Here is a 17,826-nt window from a genome sequence, read left to right on the forward strand (position 1 = left end):
TGTGATCTGTTAAATGCAATGAATTTTGTGGATATCTATAAACTGAACAGAAATACGCCACCTTTCTTCTTCTTCTTCTTCTTCTTCTTGTTTTTCTTTTTTTGGTCTGTGCTGCAGTATATTGTTTTCTTCTTGTCAGAATCATAATTGTGCTGAAACAAGTTTCAACAATGTTACATTCTATGGTTGAAACTTGAAACTATGATTTGTACATAGCAGTATGTCCAAGATCAGGGACCAGGCTGGGTTGAGTTTCTGAAGCACGAAGCTGGTGTGACGAAGTTTATAATCAAGGAATTATGCTTTGATACTTGGGTCTATGGACACTTTACATCGTTGGCCAACGGGAAGATCTGTCTGACGCAGTTGGAATATGAAATGTTGGAAATCACCCTTTCTATATAGATCGGATGTAAGCCATTTTGAGAGGTTATGCGTTAGTTCATTGACACTTCTGGGAACTCCAATGGCTTCCCAACTAGGAAGCAAAATCACAATTGATCGAAGGTAACCTTCCACCAACATTTCAATAAACTTAAGGTACGTAAAATATATGTTATTTGCCAACGAACTGAGAATGCATGAAATTGGAAGAACAGCCAATTATGAGTGATTACAACATCCCCTTGTTTGAGAGACTTTTGGTTAAAGAATGTTAAGATCTCTCAGATTTTTAATGAAGGTCTCTCCAATGGTGGAGCCAGTCTTTACAAATACAGCAGGATAACCGATTGCAGCTTCTACGGAAGCTTCACAACCTTGTTCTCTAAATAGTTTTCCGGTCCAGATATGTTGCCAATCACAACGTTCTCCCACTGGAAAATAGACCTTAACGTTCTTCTTGCCTTTGTCTAGGACAGGCACCACTAGGATCTCAGTACCGACCAAGAATTGTTGGTAAATCAAGCTATGAACATGATCATCTTCCGGGTAGTGGAGAAATAGGTGGCGGCAAACTGGCAGACCTTTTTGAGCAGCTTCCTGTAATCAAAAAAATATTACCCGTCGGGATATTTGGCTAAATTCACTCCCCCAATTGGAAAAGGAAATAGTATCTATTGAGTTCTGGTAATACCTCTACAAGATGAATTCTGTAAAACTTCCATGCTCTGTATACTTGAGCAAAACGAGCAAATTGTGATAAGGTATGGTGGTTTGAGTAGAATTGACTATTGCAGGTTGGCTTGTTACCCTGCTCAGAAAAAACAGGTAGATGGCAGTTATTCATGAGATTCTACCACTTATGGTCTTCAGGTGAAATAATCAAAGATGATGGTTTAAAACCATGGGAGCCACATTTTTTAATTTTATATAGAAGGGCTTTAACTAAAATCTTATACTTGAGCTGAGTAACTTTTTTTAATTTTAGCTCCTATGTCATGTTAAAGCTGAGTTTCATAGGTATAAACAATTCCTAATGTTAAGAAAGGAAAAAGAAAAAAGAAAAAAGAAAAAGGATTGGAGAAAAAAAAAAGAAAAAAGAAAAAGGATTGGGGAAAGAAATCAAATATAGACTATTTGCAGTTTTAACATTCTTAAAAGGATTACCTTTGGGAATGTGCTTTTTTGTATGCACAAGCCTCAGAATTGAATTTCAACCTTCGGTAAAACCTACATCGTTTTTGTATTCCATTTTTCATTTTTACGCATGTATATAATGAGGTCAAAAAGACAAAACTTACGTATGTTGTGTAATAATGTGTCAGGGTTTTGAGCTTACTTCATGGGTCCGGAAGACAGTGGTGAAAGCACTTAGCTCCATCCAACGTAAAAGCAACTCTTCACTTCTTCTATACCTGATAAACGGAAAGTTTACTGCACAGTAGCCTCCAATATCACTGTGGTTAAAAGCATACCCTGAAAGTCCGCTGCTCAATAGACCAGTAACAGCACTCTTTATTCCATCATTGGCCTGCCAACTTACCATTTGGTCTCCTTCCCAAAATAGCATCCCCCATTTGGGACTATTTCTGAAACCAGCTCTCATGAAGAAAACTAGGGCTTCTTTTGGGTCTTCTTTCACCTTACCCGCACTGTTGCTTTTCCATTCTTCCACAAACTCTCTGTTTATTTGGGCCCATAGCTCAGGGTACCTATTATGCGCTGAAATAGGATCTTCACCTGAAATGGTGAGTCTGATAAATTATCAGTATATTTGAATTCATAAAGAATAATCATGCAAGGAAAAATACACCAAGAATATTGGTTATTACCACTTAAACCATTGCACACCAATTTACCTATATACTAACCCTCCCTTTGGATTGGGACATGATGTATTTTCTTACCATTTCAAAGAAGTGATAATTATCTTTTTCATTCTTTTGGGGTTGGGATGCTGACAGCCTCAGAACCATGTAAGTTGAAAATGTTGATATTAAGGTCATGGGCACTTTGTTGAAAAACCCACTTTTGGATTGCCTTCATGACTTGTAAGTCTTGCATGATAATATTATATCATGTAGATGTAGTTTACTAGTTTGTCAAGTGTATGTAGGGAAATGTATGGGGTATGGAAAGCGTGATGGGAAGAATTAGCATTTGAAGTTTTGAACCCTTATCAAAAGCTATGAACAAAACATGATAGACGGCCTAGTTTGGTTACCAAGATGAGATCTCATATAATCATTAAAATTTTTTCAAATTTTCACAAAAAATATAATAAATAATTCAACTTTTTCAAATCTCAAAACAAAAATTATATTCTAACAGTATTGCATTCAACTTTCAACTTTTATCTCATCTCATCTATGTAACCAAACGAGGTATTTGGAAAGTTAATACCTAATACATTCCTTTTTGTGGAAAAATCAGATGCGGAAGAATGTTTCCCTAGCAACGTTAAATGCCTGAAGACTATCATTTTCAAGAGATGCATAAGAAACATTAAAAAAAAAAACTCCTCCCACCAAAAAAAAGTTTAGAAGAGGAAAAATACCAAAGGGTCACTATATTGTCGTTTCAGCTTTGGGTGTTGAAAGTAGCAGATATCTTTTCTCCCTAATTACAAGATGCCAAAATCAGCTGTGCTTAATGTGGTTCATTTTGGTGAGAATGCAATGGCCAGACGTTTAAAGACCAAGAGAGGACCCTGACAGAGTTAAAAGGCACAATATTTAGCACTCTCTATCTTTGGATGGCTGCTCACAACAGTTCCCAATTCTCCACCTTTTTAAGTTTTTAGATTTAAAATAATTTGGCTATTTTTCGTGTTCTCCTAGTTGGGTGTATCCTACTTGTACTATATACTTCCTGTGTACGAGGGCTGTGCTCCTCTGTGCAGTAAAATTGCATTACTTCTCAGACAAAAACAAAAATCAGCTATGAAGACCTAGGATGAAGAACATAATCATTCTATATTGTAAGGAGCTAAAAGCAGGAGCCAGCAAGTAGAAGCTTGCCACTTGGCATTGACCTCTTGGATCTCGTTACATGAGAATAAGTGGGCTATGGGATTCTTGAGAAAATGAATTTACTTCATTCATTTGTTATATCACTTGGAATCACAAGAACCCATGAATTAGTGACCTTATATTGAATTTTTTCAAATATAATTTCAAATTTAAGACCTGAATAGAGTGTGGCATCCACAGGAAGGCCTTCACCAAAATCAGCCATCCATCCTCGGACTCCATCATCCACCATTTCTTGTAAAATTTGTTTGAACCAACTAGCAGTATTTGGGTGTGTCAAATCCAACATCCCAACATCAAAAGCTGTATTTGGAACCATGTATGGCTGTCCATGCTTATCTTTTACCAAGATGTCCAACCTCTTTGCCTCCTCAAAAAGGTTTCTCCTTCTGTTTGACTTCTCATGAACCTGTCAGATAAAGTGGAAAACTCTCAATCTAGCACCAATTGCAGCACAGCATTTTTCTGTACAAGGGGTACTGCCATCATTTTACCTCCAGGATAGAAATGTGATTAATGATATCAAGCAATCAATTTGGATTTTTCATGTTTCTAATGGCATTACCCTTCGTACAGTGATGGAATGCACTACAACTAATTGCAGGAGTTACGATAGGATTTATTATGAATAGCATAAGTGAGAAAGGTCTTCACCGGAGCTAGACAAGGATTGCAGTATGTCATCACTTTGATATGCCGAGCACTTAGGTCTTGGACTAGTTGTTGCCATCCCCAGTACCTTTTTGTATCCACTTCCCAATTCCACCAGAGTTGTGATCCAATCAATGTCTCCCTCTGCCCCACCCAATCCTATTCAACAGATTCTACATAATATAAATCGATTCAAATGGATGCTTGCAAATATAACCGTATATTGTTTTACACAATCTGTTCGAATACTGAAAATCTTCAGTGGTGAAAGCCTAATTTAGATGTTTCAAAAGTCCTGTCTCCTTACTGATGTGGGTGTCGAAATTTTCCAAGTAGTTGTTGAAATGAAATTTTAAAAAACAGAAAAAAATACCGTAACAGTTTCAAGTGATTTAAGCATGTTAAGAGACCTGCATAAGGCTGGCATTACCTGGAGCCAAAATGCTGAAATGGGAACATTGTAGGTCCTCAGCTCATCCCATGTATGGCGAACAGTTTCTGTGCCACCTTGTAATCCAACCACGGCACCAGATATTATCCACTCAGGAAGCTCAGGAGGCCTCCCAATGGTTTCAGTAAAATGTTCAATGAGCTCGGAAGGTGAATTCCCATGCAAAATCCGTCCCTGAACGGAAGACCCGTGTATCTGCAATCTCCAGCATACAGAAAATGGGAAACTGCAGGTTTAAGATCTTGAATGAGCCCATTATGTATTGAGAAAACAATCCAGTTCCTTGTCAACTCTTCTAATTTACCGCCTGGAAAACATTACAGTCGTGCATTTTAAGGCCATCTTTTTATTCATTGATTTGGTAGTGAACCAATGTACGAGTGCAATATGGTTTTTAGTATGGCATAATGTAAGTATGCGTCTTCCTTAATAAAAAGCATTGCTTCTTCCAAACCAAAAGGTTCAGTTTCTGCTTACAATTGAAATTTTTACTTTTCCAATGCCCTTCCAAAAAATTTTACAGCATTCTCCTGATTGATATCCGAATTGCTCTAGCCAATAGAAAAGATTATCTGAATCCTTTGGCTCAAACAAATATACAATTTTAAGTTTTCATTATGGCTGTAAGATCCACTATACCTGAATTTGAACTCTATCATGCCTCGTTAGATCGAACATGGAATAATCATATCCTTCAAGGTAAAGAGACCTCATTTTGGACGTCATATAGAATGGAGAAGGAGCATAAGTTGTACTATAATCACCGCCAGCCCTGCAATAAGGAAAAACTGTATCGATTTTACACGTGCTATACAGGTCAAGCATAAGGTGGTGAAAAAGCTATTTTTTTCATCTACCTATAGCTAACCAAGTTAGCTGCAAAAGTAATTGGTTGATCCCCTCTTCCGATGCCTTGTTCTTGAACGAAAATAGGTACCCGTTTGCCTTTGAAATTTACGTGTGAGAACTGCTCCCCAAAACCAAAGAATCTTTCATTTGCTTCACTTGAATATGTCAAGCAGACCCTGTTGAATTGCGCGGATTCTGAAACTCGCAACTCTTCTATTTCCTCCTCTGCTGAGCAAACTGGGACATACCCTCTCGGCCTTGAAATGTACCAACAGAAACCAAGCATCCGTTTCTTTATCAGCCCCAGCCTCCGCCTAAACCTCCGGTATCTTCCTGAAGCTGTTGAGGAGGCTTTTGGGTATAGCTTAAAGTTTGATTGCCCAAGCATCACTTGGAAACCAATCTGATTACTGTTCTTCTGCTCAAACAAAACCCAATACCTCGCAGAAGTTGAAGGATCCTTGTCCTCGAATTGTATTTCTGCAGCAGTTCCGTCTTTCCAAAACTGCCTTTTATTTTTCTTCATGTTGAAAATCCAACCAGTTATTAGCAAAATAGGGAATTTGGTACCATTCGTACCTTTTATCTGCTCAAACCCCGGATACCCAGATGGAGAATCTTGATATTTACCCTCTACAGAACGATCAAACTGATCCATCACTCTTATGTCCTCTATGGTTTGATCATTACAAACCAAATGAACATCTCCCTCTTTCACAACAAAAGATCCCCTGCTTTCCTCCACCTCTGTTTCGGCCAATGCAGCAGACACGAAGGCTTGGCCCGGTATGGTAGACCATATGGATCTAGAAGGACTGGATTGATGATAAATTGAGATATAACCACCATGGTTGGAGCTCCAAAGAATCTGGAAGTCCTCTCCGATCGAGAAGATTTGGCGTGAAGGCACTCTTTGGGAATTGAAAAACAGAGTTCCTCGGATGGAAGGTAGGCCTGTTGGGGTCGACGGGAAAGGGTTATTAAGGCGTTTGTGGTGCTTTTTGGTGATTTTAAGGGCTGCCATGTTAGATCAACGAGAGAGCTGACCATGCAATCTTTATTTATATCTTCTGAACCTGAAATTTTTTTTTTTATGTAAGATCCTTTTTCCTGAAAGATGACGAAAACCCTGTGTCTCTCTGTGAATCAAAAGACTCGAAGTTCGTAACAATTTGCTTTTGAGGGATAGATCAAGATGGGCTCCAAATCTTTGATGAAATGAATCTGCGTACTGACTCAGCTGCCCTCATTTACTGATATTTATTATTTATGATGTTCGATCTGTTCTATTGCACTTAAGCCCCCCATCAATTCAAATATTTTGCTTTTTCTACCACACAAATTCCCACTATCCCTTGCAAACGCCTTTATTTTATCTGAAATTAAAAACTTTTATTTTAGCTTCGTACACTTGTCGGCATCTTTTGACTTCTTCATAGATATATTTGACCATTTTATGTAAATCTATGGGCATCAGCTGAACGTATTGAATCAATTTCAAACAAGGTAGAGTCGGAGTCGCTTTCAGATAGAACGGTAGGAACCAACTTCTTCCCAACTTAATGAAAGGTTACAGTTTCAGATATCCGTTGGGATTCCCCTTTCGCTATCATGATAACCTCTTCTGTCTCTTTTCTTTACTTTGCATATTCGCCTCTCATCGCCCTTTTTCTTGGCCTTTAATTTGGCACTTTATGTCCCCTTCAATTATAAAAGACAACTTAGACAAAGCGTTACGAATTTCCTGTTTCGAATGGATAAACGATAATTTTGACTTTAAAATTTTTTTAGAGTCTCTTATTTTTAAGTTTAAAGTGAGAGAGAAATAAACGCAAGAAATAGATTTCACAATATATATTGAAGACTTGGCTGTCTGTCTACAAAAATTCATTCCAACTGGTATTGAAACAGAAATGCTAAATTCACCGAATTTGGGTCTAAATAGTATGTCCCGATGCAATTTTTTTACTTAGTGATTAATAAAAAATTTTTAATAATTTTGTGAATTTTTTTAAAAAAAAAAATATTTAAATATATTAAAAAATACATATAAAAAAATAAAAAATAAATAAAAGAAGTGAAATACATTTATCGAGACCAAATTTAGGTTCCGTCTCGGTTGTTGTTGAGCCACTCTTATATTAAAAAGTTGCAGGATCCACTTTCTTGGTAGGTGCCCAAAAAGGTTTGGTACGCTGTCATGATTTGCATGAACACTTCCTTACCTTTCTCCCATTAGGTACGAGGGATCTATGATTCTATCCCCCATTTGCTGTGCTGTTCTTACTAAATCAAGATCTCTTGTGCCAAACGCATACTCTTTTACAGTCATATATATATATATATATAATATACACACACACATACATACATAATATGTGCGAGAGAGAGAGAGAGAGAGAGAGAGAGAGAGAGAGAGATGACTTGGATAGGATTAAATTGTGTCATCGCACCAGTCCTGCTTTCTTCTCAAATTGCTCAGTGACAAGGAGAAACCTTAAAAGGCAAGAAATTCCCCTTCAATAAGGACAAGTTACACCAGTAACGTAACCCGGCATCCTGCAAGGAATCACTGACCCTATGCAAAGCAACGAGTTGGGCTGCACAAATGACAACTTACTTTAAAACATTGTGAAAAATACTCTAACCACAAAAAAATTATATAAAAATAATCTTATAAATTAATGTGACTTGATGTAATTTGTCATATTATAAAATTATTTTTATTATAAAGTAGATCTTACAGATCAAATAAAATTATATCAGTTTGTGGGATTGTTTTGACTGTATATGTACCGTACCACAATGATGTAATTAATTTGTATGAATATTATTATTACCTTTTATTAATTAGAAATTACTTGATATATTTTTATTTTGCAAACAGAAATAAGAATATCATCTTGTTTTGAAATCGAGAATAATAATATTTTTACAACTATTTTATAAATTTATTTTACAATTAACTAATGTAATATTGTCTTTTCATTAAAAATACTAAATTTTTTATTTAGGTTGCTAATTTTACATAATTAATTTTAATTTAAAACAAAATTTATGAAAGTGATTATAAATGCATGATTGCTCTTTCAACCAAAAACTTGGCCTCACATCTTGTGCCTCGCGGAGTGGGAGTTGGATTTGTTGTAAACTAAACCCATAGCATAGTGTAATTCCAACGAGTGGACATGGAGTTATTGATGGCTATAAGCTGAGTCCTTGCACGGGCTAACAAAGTCAACAATACAGACTACAAAATAATGGCACAATACTGACAAGATCTTAGCAGTTAGCATCCCTCAAACTTAGAGGGTAGCAATAAACTTCCCATGGTACATACGATCTTAAGATGTGGAAATTTCCAAGCACAACAGTATAATAGTAAGAACATAATAATCCAAAATTATCAACCTACAAATTAATATTGTTGCCAACTGTATTAGTATATAAAAAGTTGACACTATAGTAGCTAGAGCGACCTGAAAGGAACAACAAATAAACAAGTTCATCAGTCAAGCAAATCTGACACAGCTGTCTTCCTAAACGCATCAACCTGTGCCAATTGGGATGCCAAAGATTTGTTTGGGAATATATTATCTGCTTTCATCCTCTCCCTAAATCCGTAAGCAGGCACCTTAGCATTTACATAGGCCTGTAATAGAGCTTGGAACTGCCGCATCCGAGACACATAACCAGCTTGTCTCATCCTATGAAACATTTTTTCTGAATTATGGATATCACCCCTCTTAGCATACTGATCCATAATAGCCATATAAGAGCTGAACATTGGGATCATCTGGTTCTGTTGGGTTGCCTTCTGCAAGATGGAGGCAGCCTTTTCCACCTCCCCTGCCTGCACATAGAGCTTTACAAGTGCATCCCAAGTCAATGGGCCAATCCTACACCCACTATCCGACATTCGCTTGATAAGATCCTTGCCCTTGGCTAGCATCTTATGATTTGCATACACCCTCAGAAGCACAGAGTAATGCTTCGACGTAACTGTCTTCCATGTTTTCAACACCCTTTCAAAAACTGCCTCTGCTTCTTCAATCTTCTTCAATCTTCCGAATGCATCAACAGCAGCCATGCACTCCTCCAGCCGAGGATTTGACTCGCATGCCTTCCAAACTCTACTCACCTCATCAGCCTTTCCCAGCTGCGCATAAAGAGGAAGTAACACTTGGCAAACCCAACCATTTTTTAAGTTGTCCCCTTCCATCTCCTTTAACATTGCCTCAGCTTTTTCTTCAAGTCCGCTTGAGACATAATGCTTAGCCAAGATGGACTGTATATGAATGTCAGGTTCCAAGCCTTCAGCCTTCATTGTCTCGACAATTTGATCCATACCAGTTATGTCATTGGACTGGCCTTTGGCGTCTATTAAGATCTTATAAGTGAACAGAGTGGGCTTGACATTTTCTTTCTCCATTAATAATAATACATCGGCTATTTTCTTCTTGTCAAGCCTCTTGTAGAGTAGAAGCAACTGGTTGCAAGCAAATGCTGTGATTGGGAAGTTTAGGTCCTTCATTTTATTGAATATCTCTTCGGCTTTCCTAGCATTGTTAGCAGTGGCACAGTTTGCCAGCAGGGTTCGGTAGATTACCTCCCCTCTGAAGGATTTTGGGATCTTGCCAATGTAGTTCTCTGCCTGCTGGAGGCCACGTACCTTGGCAATCAAATCAAGGCGAGAAGCATAATCTCTCTCAGCAAAGTCAAGATGCTTATTTGTTTCCAGCCACTCTGAAAGCTGCAAAACCAATGAAGAATTGCCTCAAGTCCACAACTAATGCCATTATAGAACTAGAAATCAAAACTAACATACGCCATAGGTGTGCCAGTAGATACTACCAATAGAATTTTTGTGTTTTGATAAGTACTTTTTTTTTTATAAGTAAATAAATTATAATCATCAAAGAATAGGCAAAAGCCCGATACAATGTATAGTTGCCATAGCCAGGTATGAGCAATGGAAATAAGAAAATCTTGTAACTCTAAGCCATTGAAATCAACTGCTATGGTCCAATTACAAAGAGTTCTAATAAAGAAAGATTTCAATTCCTCCATCAATCTCTCTTTGTCCTCAAACGTCCTTTCATTGCCCTTTTGCCATAAACACCACATGATGCATATGGGGATCATCTTCCAAACCTCTTTTATCTGTTGATTGCCTCTCAAATTTGTCCAACTGGCCAAAACCCCTACCACATTCTCAGGCATAACCCAAGCCAAGTCAATTATGCCAAGAACCTCATTCCATAACCCTCTCGCTATCTCACAATGTATTAAGAGATGGTCCACCGATTCACCCCCCTTCCTACACATGCAACACTAATATGCAATGATTACCCTACGATTCCTCAAATTATTAGTTGTGAGAATCTTACCCAAAGATATTCTCCACACAAAGAATGCTGCTTTGGGTGGCGCCTTATGTCTCCATAGCTTTCTTCATGGAAACTGGATAGTTGTCTCTTGATAAGTACTACCAATAGAATATTAAAATTCTTTAGGACATTTAATGGTTTTTTGGGAAAGAATTTCATCTCATCTTATTTCAAAATTTCTCATAATTTTATTTCCAAACATTACTCAAATACAAATACTTTTAATTTCAAATTTTCAAGTTTTTCATCTACTCATTACAGTTTTTCCAATCTCTCAAACAAAACACAAAAAATAATACTACTTTTTCAAATTTCAAAACAAAAATTATATCAGCAATTTATATTTTAACAATATTTAATTTTATAATATTTTTATTCAACTTTTTTCTCTCTCATTTCCCAAAACCCAATAAAATATTTTAAGTCAAACCATTTTACTACTATTCACAAATCATTTCACATCAATTCATAGAATTCTTATCTCATCTCATTCTCCAAGCATCTCCTTAATGGTAGAACAAAACTGAAACAAAATTAGCAGTCGAACTAAAACATGGATAGAGGAGAGCCAAGGTTCCTATAGATGTTCTAGTCGCTTAATTCATCCTCAAATTCATATCTATCACTTCAATGCCCAATCTTTCTATTGTGCAGATATAGGGCTAGTTTGGCTGTTGAAACATCTCATCTCATCATTCAAACATCACTCAAACACAAATATTTTTCAATTTCAAATATTTAACTTTTTCATTTTATCATCATTTAATCTTTACAACTTTATCAAAGTTCTAAATAAAATACAAAAAACAATTTAACTTTTCAAATCTCAAAACAAAAATAATATTAAAAATCTTATTTTAACAATATTTTAACTTTCTAATATTTTTAGGGCTCGTTTGGAGAGTGAGATCATATAAGAATTTTGTGAATAGTAATAAGTTAGGTTGTGAATGGTAGTGAGATAGTTTGAGTTAAGTATTTTTTGAGTTTTGGGAAATGAGAGAGAAAAAATTGAATAAAAAATATTATAAAATTAAAATATTGTTAGAATATAGTTTTCTAATATTATTTTTGCTTGAAAATTTGAAAAAATTGAATTGCTTTTTATTTTTTGTTTGAAAGTTTGGGAAAATTGTAATAATTAGTTTGAAAAAGTTGTAATAATTAGTTTGAAAATTTTGTATTTGAATTATGTTTGAGAAAGAGATGGAATGAGATGAAATGGAAATATTGGAATGAGATCTATTTCCAAACAAGCCCTAATTTAACTTTTTATCTCTCCTTTCCCAAAACCCCATAAAACATCTAAACTCAAATCATTTTATTATTATTCACAAACAATCTCACTACTATTCACATATTCTTCATCTCATTTTATCTCATCTTAACATCTAAACAAGACCTTAACAAATGGTAAACAATAAGAACTTGATAGTCTGTCAAGCCAAAACTTTTTTTCTCATAAGTGATCAGTCAAGTCAAAACTAGTGGCTTTTCTTTTTTGATAGTGTACTCACACATGGCTTTTACTTTTTTGATAGTGTCACACATGGCTTTTGTTTTTTGATAAGTGCATGACTTTTCTTAATGACAAGCAAAGTGCAATATAGCAACCATAAATCTATGTCTCCCCCCCCCCCCCCCCCCCCCCCCCAAAAAAAAAAAAAACTCTCCCCAAAATGGTGCTTTCAGACTGACATAATAACAGTTGATACTGAGTACAGAAACAGAAGGCATTCACACATCTTTTGCCCAGTTAAACGCCATAGACCATGCAACCGCAATAGGTCTTGTACTCAGTTAAACCCTAGACCCATGTAACACCCCAACATCACGTGGATCGGATAAATCATCGGCTTTTTCACCTATGAGATGTGATCCCTAGATATTGTTTGCACCTAAGGAGTTCAAAACTTAGCCATAGGGGGAGCATATCCCTAAGACCAAAGCCCTTATTACCACTTGGGCTAACCCCTATGGGTCAAATTAAAGTAAACATATCACTTAGACACTCATATGGGAATAGACCCATGACCACATGCTCCAGGAGATGGTTCGAAGACACATCGGTGTATAACTCAAATCACTCCAAGTTCGATTAAACCCTGGCCTAGAAAATGGATAGTGGAAGCAATCTCATCAATCCTGCTGATCTGATGCCACAACATAGTTTGATAAACAAGGGAGAGAAACTATAAAGAATCCTGCAGCATGATATTGGCCCTAAAGTAAGTCATTGAGAGTAACTATTTAGCTCTCAATCATTTTCTGCAAGTAACTTATTGAAAAAAGTAGCCAATAGCATAATACCAAACCTTTACTGTTATTGAGCGCTTCCTCAAATTGACCATCATTAAAATCCTCCCTAGCGTTCCTCTCCAAATAAGAAATGCCACTAAATGGCGCTCTAACTTTTCAAATACTTCAAATGAAAACCAACTACCAAAAGTTCTAAAAACTTTGAGAACATATAAAAAAAACAAAAAACAAAACAAAAAAAAAACTAAACTAAACTCTTTGAAGAAAGATCTAACTACTAAAGTTGACACCTTATTTTCTGCATACTATATTTAATATCTAAGACAATACAAATTCATATTTAGAAAAAATTATTAGTACAATTAACTGCTGCTATTTTTTTCCCTAATCAGTATAATGACCTGCAAGTTTGACCATTTAAGTCCATTAATATGAGGTATGAGAACGAGGTAAAACAATTCCAAGTGCTAGCTAATTTTCAGTGAATAAAAATGGACATAAATTTACCTGCAATGCCCTCCCATACATCCGGCGTCTACGAAGATTAAGCATGGCAAGTGAGATCTCTGCTCGGCTCAATTCATTCCCTTCCTCAACCCACTTATCAAGCACATTATGAAAAGATGAACCTGAAGCAGCCAATATGGCTTTGAACAGTGCTGACTGAGCCCTTTTCCTAGGTGTCTTTTTCTCCCTCGGGTCAGTCTCAGTGTCTGATAACTCCAGCTCAATTTGAGAAGCCTCTTCAACATCATCATCAGCAAGTTCTGGTTCGGAAGATGATTCATCATCACTTTCATCCTCTACGTCTTGATTTACCTCAACACTAGAAGGTGTCTCAAGTTCAGAGAAACCATCTTCCAAGTCATCCTCTCCACTGCTTTTTGCACCAGCTTGCGAAGAAAAACTGTGTCTACCAACAAAGAACTTTAAAGAATCATATGTTGGGTGGCAAAATCTTTTCAAAGGTTGAAATCTATCATATGGCTCTCGAGGAGACTCAAGGGTACCAATCTTGTCATCCTCTATATAAGTACTTGGCATTTCTAGTTTAACACAAGAAACATGAGAAGTTCCTATGCTGAACCCTCGGCTCCTGAAAACAGGAAGAAACAAATAAATAATCCATCAAATCGCACAATATCAACAAGAGAAGCATGAATAATAGTAATTGTATTCAATTTCAGGGTTTGTTGTTAAAGAGTTTTTAAAATATATGATAATAATTAAGAGAGTAGATATCATTAAATATGGAAGTGTGGTACCCCATATGATAAGGATGAGGGTAGGTGGTGTATGGGATCCCACATCGCTTGAGAATGAGAAGTTATTGCTTTTTATAAGATTCTAACAGGGCTCCAATTGTATCATTGGCTAGTCCATTTGGAGTATAGGTCATGTGGCTTGAGCTTTCCATTGGAGCGTTACAAATGGTATCAGAGCCTATCTCAACCTGAAATGTGGGACTTGAGCCGTGCTACCTACGATGAATTGACCCAACGAGAACGCCTGGAATATTTTTATTTTTTTTTTTTGGGGGGGGGGGGGGGAGGGGGGAGATTGTAATACCCCATATGATAAGGATAAGGATAAGGATAAGAGTAGATGATATATGGGATCCCACATAAGAGTAGGGAATGAGAAGTTCTTGCTCTTTATAAAAAGTCAGTGAGGTTTCAATTATATCATTGACTAGTTCTTTTGGAGTATTAGGTTATGTAGCTTGGGCCTTCTATTGGAGTGTTATAAGAAGAGAGTTATGGGAGAAAGTTTTCACACGCAGAATCCAGCAAAGGGTTGGAAGGTTTGGACAAAAAATGGGATAACAAAACTTAAGGGATAGCAGCTACAGAAATAATGGAATTCTTCTTTGCTGCTGTGGTGCATTCAAGTTCCCATGCCGAACCCTCCCTTGCCACTTTTTAATATCAACAGTGTAACACCTGGACTGTGTAATTGTGTATATGAACCATGAAAAAATAAATAAATTTGACAAGATGCCTATCCCGTATAAACAACTTAATCAGAAGGAAGAAATGCTAACTCGAGAATAATGTGCAACACAAAACTTACACAGTTTGAAACTAATATTTTTTTTATCAGCGGTAAATAAGATTTTATTGATCGTAGAAATAGGAAAAAGCCCAAGTACATGGGTCATATACAAGAGCAACACCTAGGAGTGATGTTCTAATGATTGAAACAATATAAGATAGGATACCAGATCTTTTTTTCAACTTCTCATGTTTTCAAGTTTCAAAACAAGGCAGCAGTTCCGGCAACTTCTCAAAAAGCTAAACTCGCTTGTGTTTGTAATAAATTGAAAGTTATGTTTTGATAAACAACAATTTAGACAATACGCGTTTGGTTAAGCAGGTGATGAATAATGGAAACGAAGTTGGCGGAAGAACTAATCAGAATAAAAAAAAAAATTATACGATGGCGAGAATTTGATTCCCGCTAGTATAAAATTTGCGTTTTATCACCACGACATGACAGGAAATGAGAAAATACAAGAAACGCATAAACTTTTAAAACCAAAATTCCACTTCTATTCTTTTTCACTCTCAAAAAGAACCGAACGTTATTGGAAAATATGAACCAGAGGACGAACGTTTTTCAATAATAAACAAAAACGACAGGAACCATTAAAAGCTCCCACCATCCTTCCCTTTCCACCGTAACAACAAATAAGTACACATATACGCGGTAAGAACAAACCAACCAGCCAACGAAGCCATCAATCCTAAACATCTTAACATCCAACTTCCGTGTCATTTTCCTTAGTTTTCTCGGTAACAAACCAGAGGGATCGGATGCTAAAAACCCAAAGAAGCATACTTTTCGTTATAAAGAAGAAACCAACCAAATTCCAACTTGACGTCGATTTCCACAAATTTCTCAGTATTTAAACAGATACAAATTCCCATCCACTTACTTACATATACAGACACAGGCTTACCTGAGAGGAATAGAAGCACGACGAAGAGCCCACATTGTGAAATGAAATGTATTTGCAAGGAAATCCGAGAACCAAATGGTGAGATGACTGCTTGAGAGGAGAGTACTAAAACAAATGCAGGCTCTTAAACCCTAAAAACCCTATCCAGGGCCTTCTGGTAATTTACCTGGACTTGGGGCGCTGATTATATGATTTTCTAATTTCAGAAGTTCCATCGGATTATATTACATCCGTTTGATCGATAAAGTATTTAATTTTACGAAAAATATAGTTGCAAGCATAATTGCGTACTAATCTGTGTATTAATATAATGTGATTGGTTAAAAAGTAGATTTTATTAAAAATAGTGTTAATTTAAATTTTAAGTATGAATAAATCAGTATTGGTATACAGATTAGTGCGCAACTATGCTTGTATGTAGCAAAATTCTTTATCTTATCTTATTTTATTATTATAATTTTTTAAATTTTTTATATAAAATATAATAAATAATTTAAATTTTAAAATAATAATTTATTTAACTTTTAATTTTCATATAAAACTATCTCATCTCATTATTTATAGTTTGATTATCTAAATGAGAAAAGATTAGGAATTTATAAATCATATTAAAATAATTTGTGAATAATACCAAATTTGTTTTAATTAAACATTTTATAGAATTTTAGCAAATAATAAATAAAAAATTTATAAAGTTAAAAGAGAATTATACTATAATTTTTTAATGTTATTTTTGTTATGAGATTTAAAAAAATTGAATTATTATTATTTTTTAATTTTGAAAAACTGTATTTATTAAGTAATGATCATACAAAAAAATTTTAAAATTGAAAATTAAAAAATATTTATATTTAAATGATATTTGTCATTTTAATGTTAAGATAAGATGAATGATATGGTTTGAAAAATTTGTGAAACCAAACCAATCATTATAACATTCTCAAACCTATAAATAAAATATAAAAAATAATTCAACTTTTTCAAATCTTAAAACAAAGTAATATTAAAAATTTATATTCTAATCATTTTTTATAGTTTTTTATTCAACTTTTTATCTCTCCATTTCCAAAACTTCAAAAAATCTTAACTCAAATTATTCACTACCATTCACAATTTATTTTACTATTATTCACATATTTTTCATCTCATTTTATATTATATATGTAACCAAATTAGACCTAAAAATATATTTTTAAAAATATGATGCGTGGTATATAAGTTTATGTTTATAATTTTTCATACAAATCTGCCACATAGGACGTGTATACTAAACTAAAATTTACACCCACATATACACGATTTTATTTTATTTTTCATCTCTTCCCCCTTTGCTCTCTCTCTCCCACCATCATCCCCGATGCCTACAAACCCCCCTAGCTCTCTCTAAATTACGCTCTTTTTCTTATTAAGACAAATCCAAATTACTTGGAAAGTTGAAGAAAACCAAATCACCAGGAGGAAAAGAGATGCCATTTCTCCCTATCTACCCATATAATACTACTTGTTCACTCTCTTCACAAACCAGAACACAAATACCCAGCCACCTAATAATAAAGCCTCAGTAATCATCATCAACAAATTCAACTCCATCTTGATGAATTTCATTTATTTCGACTTAATTTCTCACAAAGCGAGGAGAGTGAGACTTTGATGAGAGAGTTTGCAATTTGTTTGCATTGTTATGAGGGCGTAATTGGTATTTGGTTCTCCTGTTCTTTCTAATTGCAATTAGAAAGCTGTTTGAATTGACTATTTTCCTTGCGAAGGTATAAAATTGCTGGACAATCTCAAATAAATGTTTTATGGCAGGAAATTATCATTGTAGATATATCATTGAGGGATAAGGAGCAG

The 17,826-nt window shown here is 35.3% G+C and overlaps 2 protein-coding genes across 4 annotated transcripts; both read right to left on the reverse strand.

The window, feature by feature from the left end:
- Positions 1 to 530: 530 nt before the first annotated feature.
- On the reverse strand, positions 531 to 6,625 carry LOC122276512 (sulfoquinovosidase-like). 3 transcript variants are annotated; one of them, XM_043086300.1, is made up of 8 exons: positions 5,373 to 6,624; positions 5,155 to 5,287; positions 4,495 to 4,710; positions 4,068 to 4,223; positions 3,570 to 3,822; positions 1,721 to 2,121; positions 1,076 to 1,192; positions 531 to 981 (listed from the first exon to the last, which is right to left on the reverse strand). In XM_043086300.1, the coding sequence occupies exons 1-8, from the start codon at positions 6,386 to 6,388 to the stop codon at positions 646 to 648; spliced, it is 2,628 nt and encodes an 875-aa protein (XP_042942234.1). In that variant the 5' UTR covers positions 6,389 to 6,624; the 3' UTR covers positions 531 to 645. The 3 variants fall into 3 exon arrangements, with proteins under 3 accessions (XP_042942234.1, XP_042942236.1, XP_042942235.1); XM_043086302.1 differs by lacking the exon at positions 531 to 981 and having other exon boundaries at positions 1,683 to 2,121; positions 5,373 to 6,625; XM_043086301.1 differs by lacking the exons at positions 531 to 981; positions 1,076 to 1,192 and adding an exon at positions 1,570 to 1,611 and having other exon boundaries at positions 5,373 to 6,625.
- Positions 6,626 to 8,625: 2,000 nt separating this feature from the next.
- On the reverse strand, positions 8,626 to 16,133 carry LOC122276514 (pentatricopeptide repeat-containing protein At1g80270, mitochondrial-like). Its single transcript, XM_043086305.1, has 3 exons — positions 15,976 to 16,133; positions 13,521 to 14,109; positions 8,626 to 10,117 (listed from the first exon to the last, which is right to left on the reverse strand). The coding sequence occupies exons 1-3, from the start codon at positions 16,008 to 16,010 to the stop codon at positions 8,873 to 8,875; spliced, it is 1,869 nt and encodes a 622-aa protein (XP_042942239.1). The 5' UTR covers positions 16,011 to 16,133; the 3' UTR covers positions 8,626 to 8,872.
- Positions 16,134 to 17,826: the final 1,693 nt, after the last annotated feature.

This window comes from Carya illinoinensis, chromosome 9 (genome assembly GCF_018687715.1).
Source record: "Carya illinoinensis cultivar Pawnee chromosome 9, C.illinoinensisPawnee_v1, whole genome shotgun sequence".
NCBI lineage: Eukaryota > Viridiplantae > Streptophyta > Magnoliopsida > Fagales > Juglandaceae > Carya > Carya illinoinensis.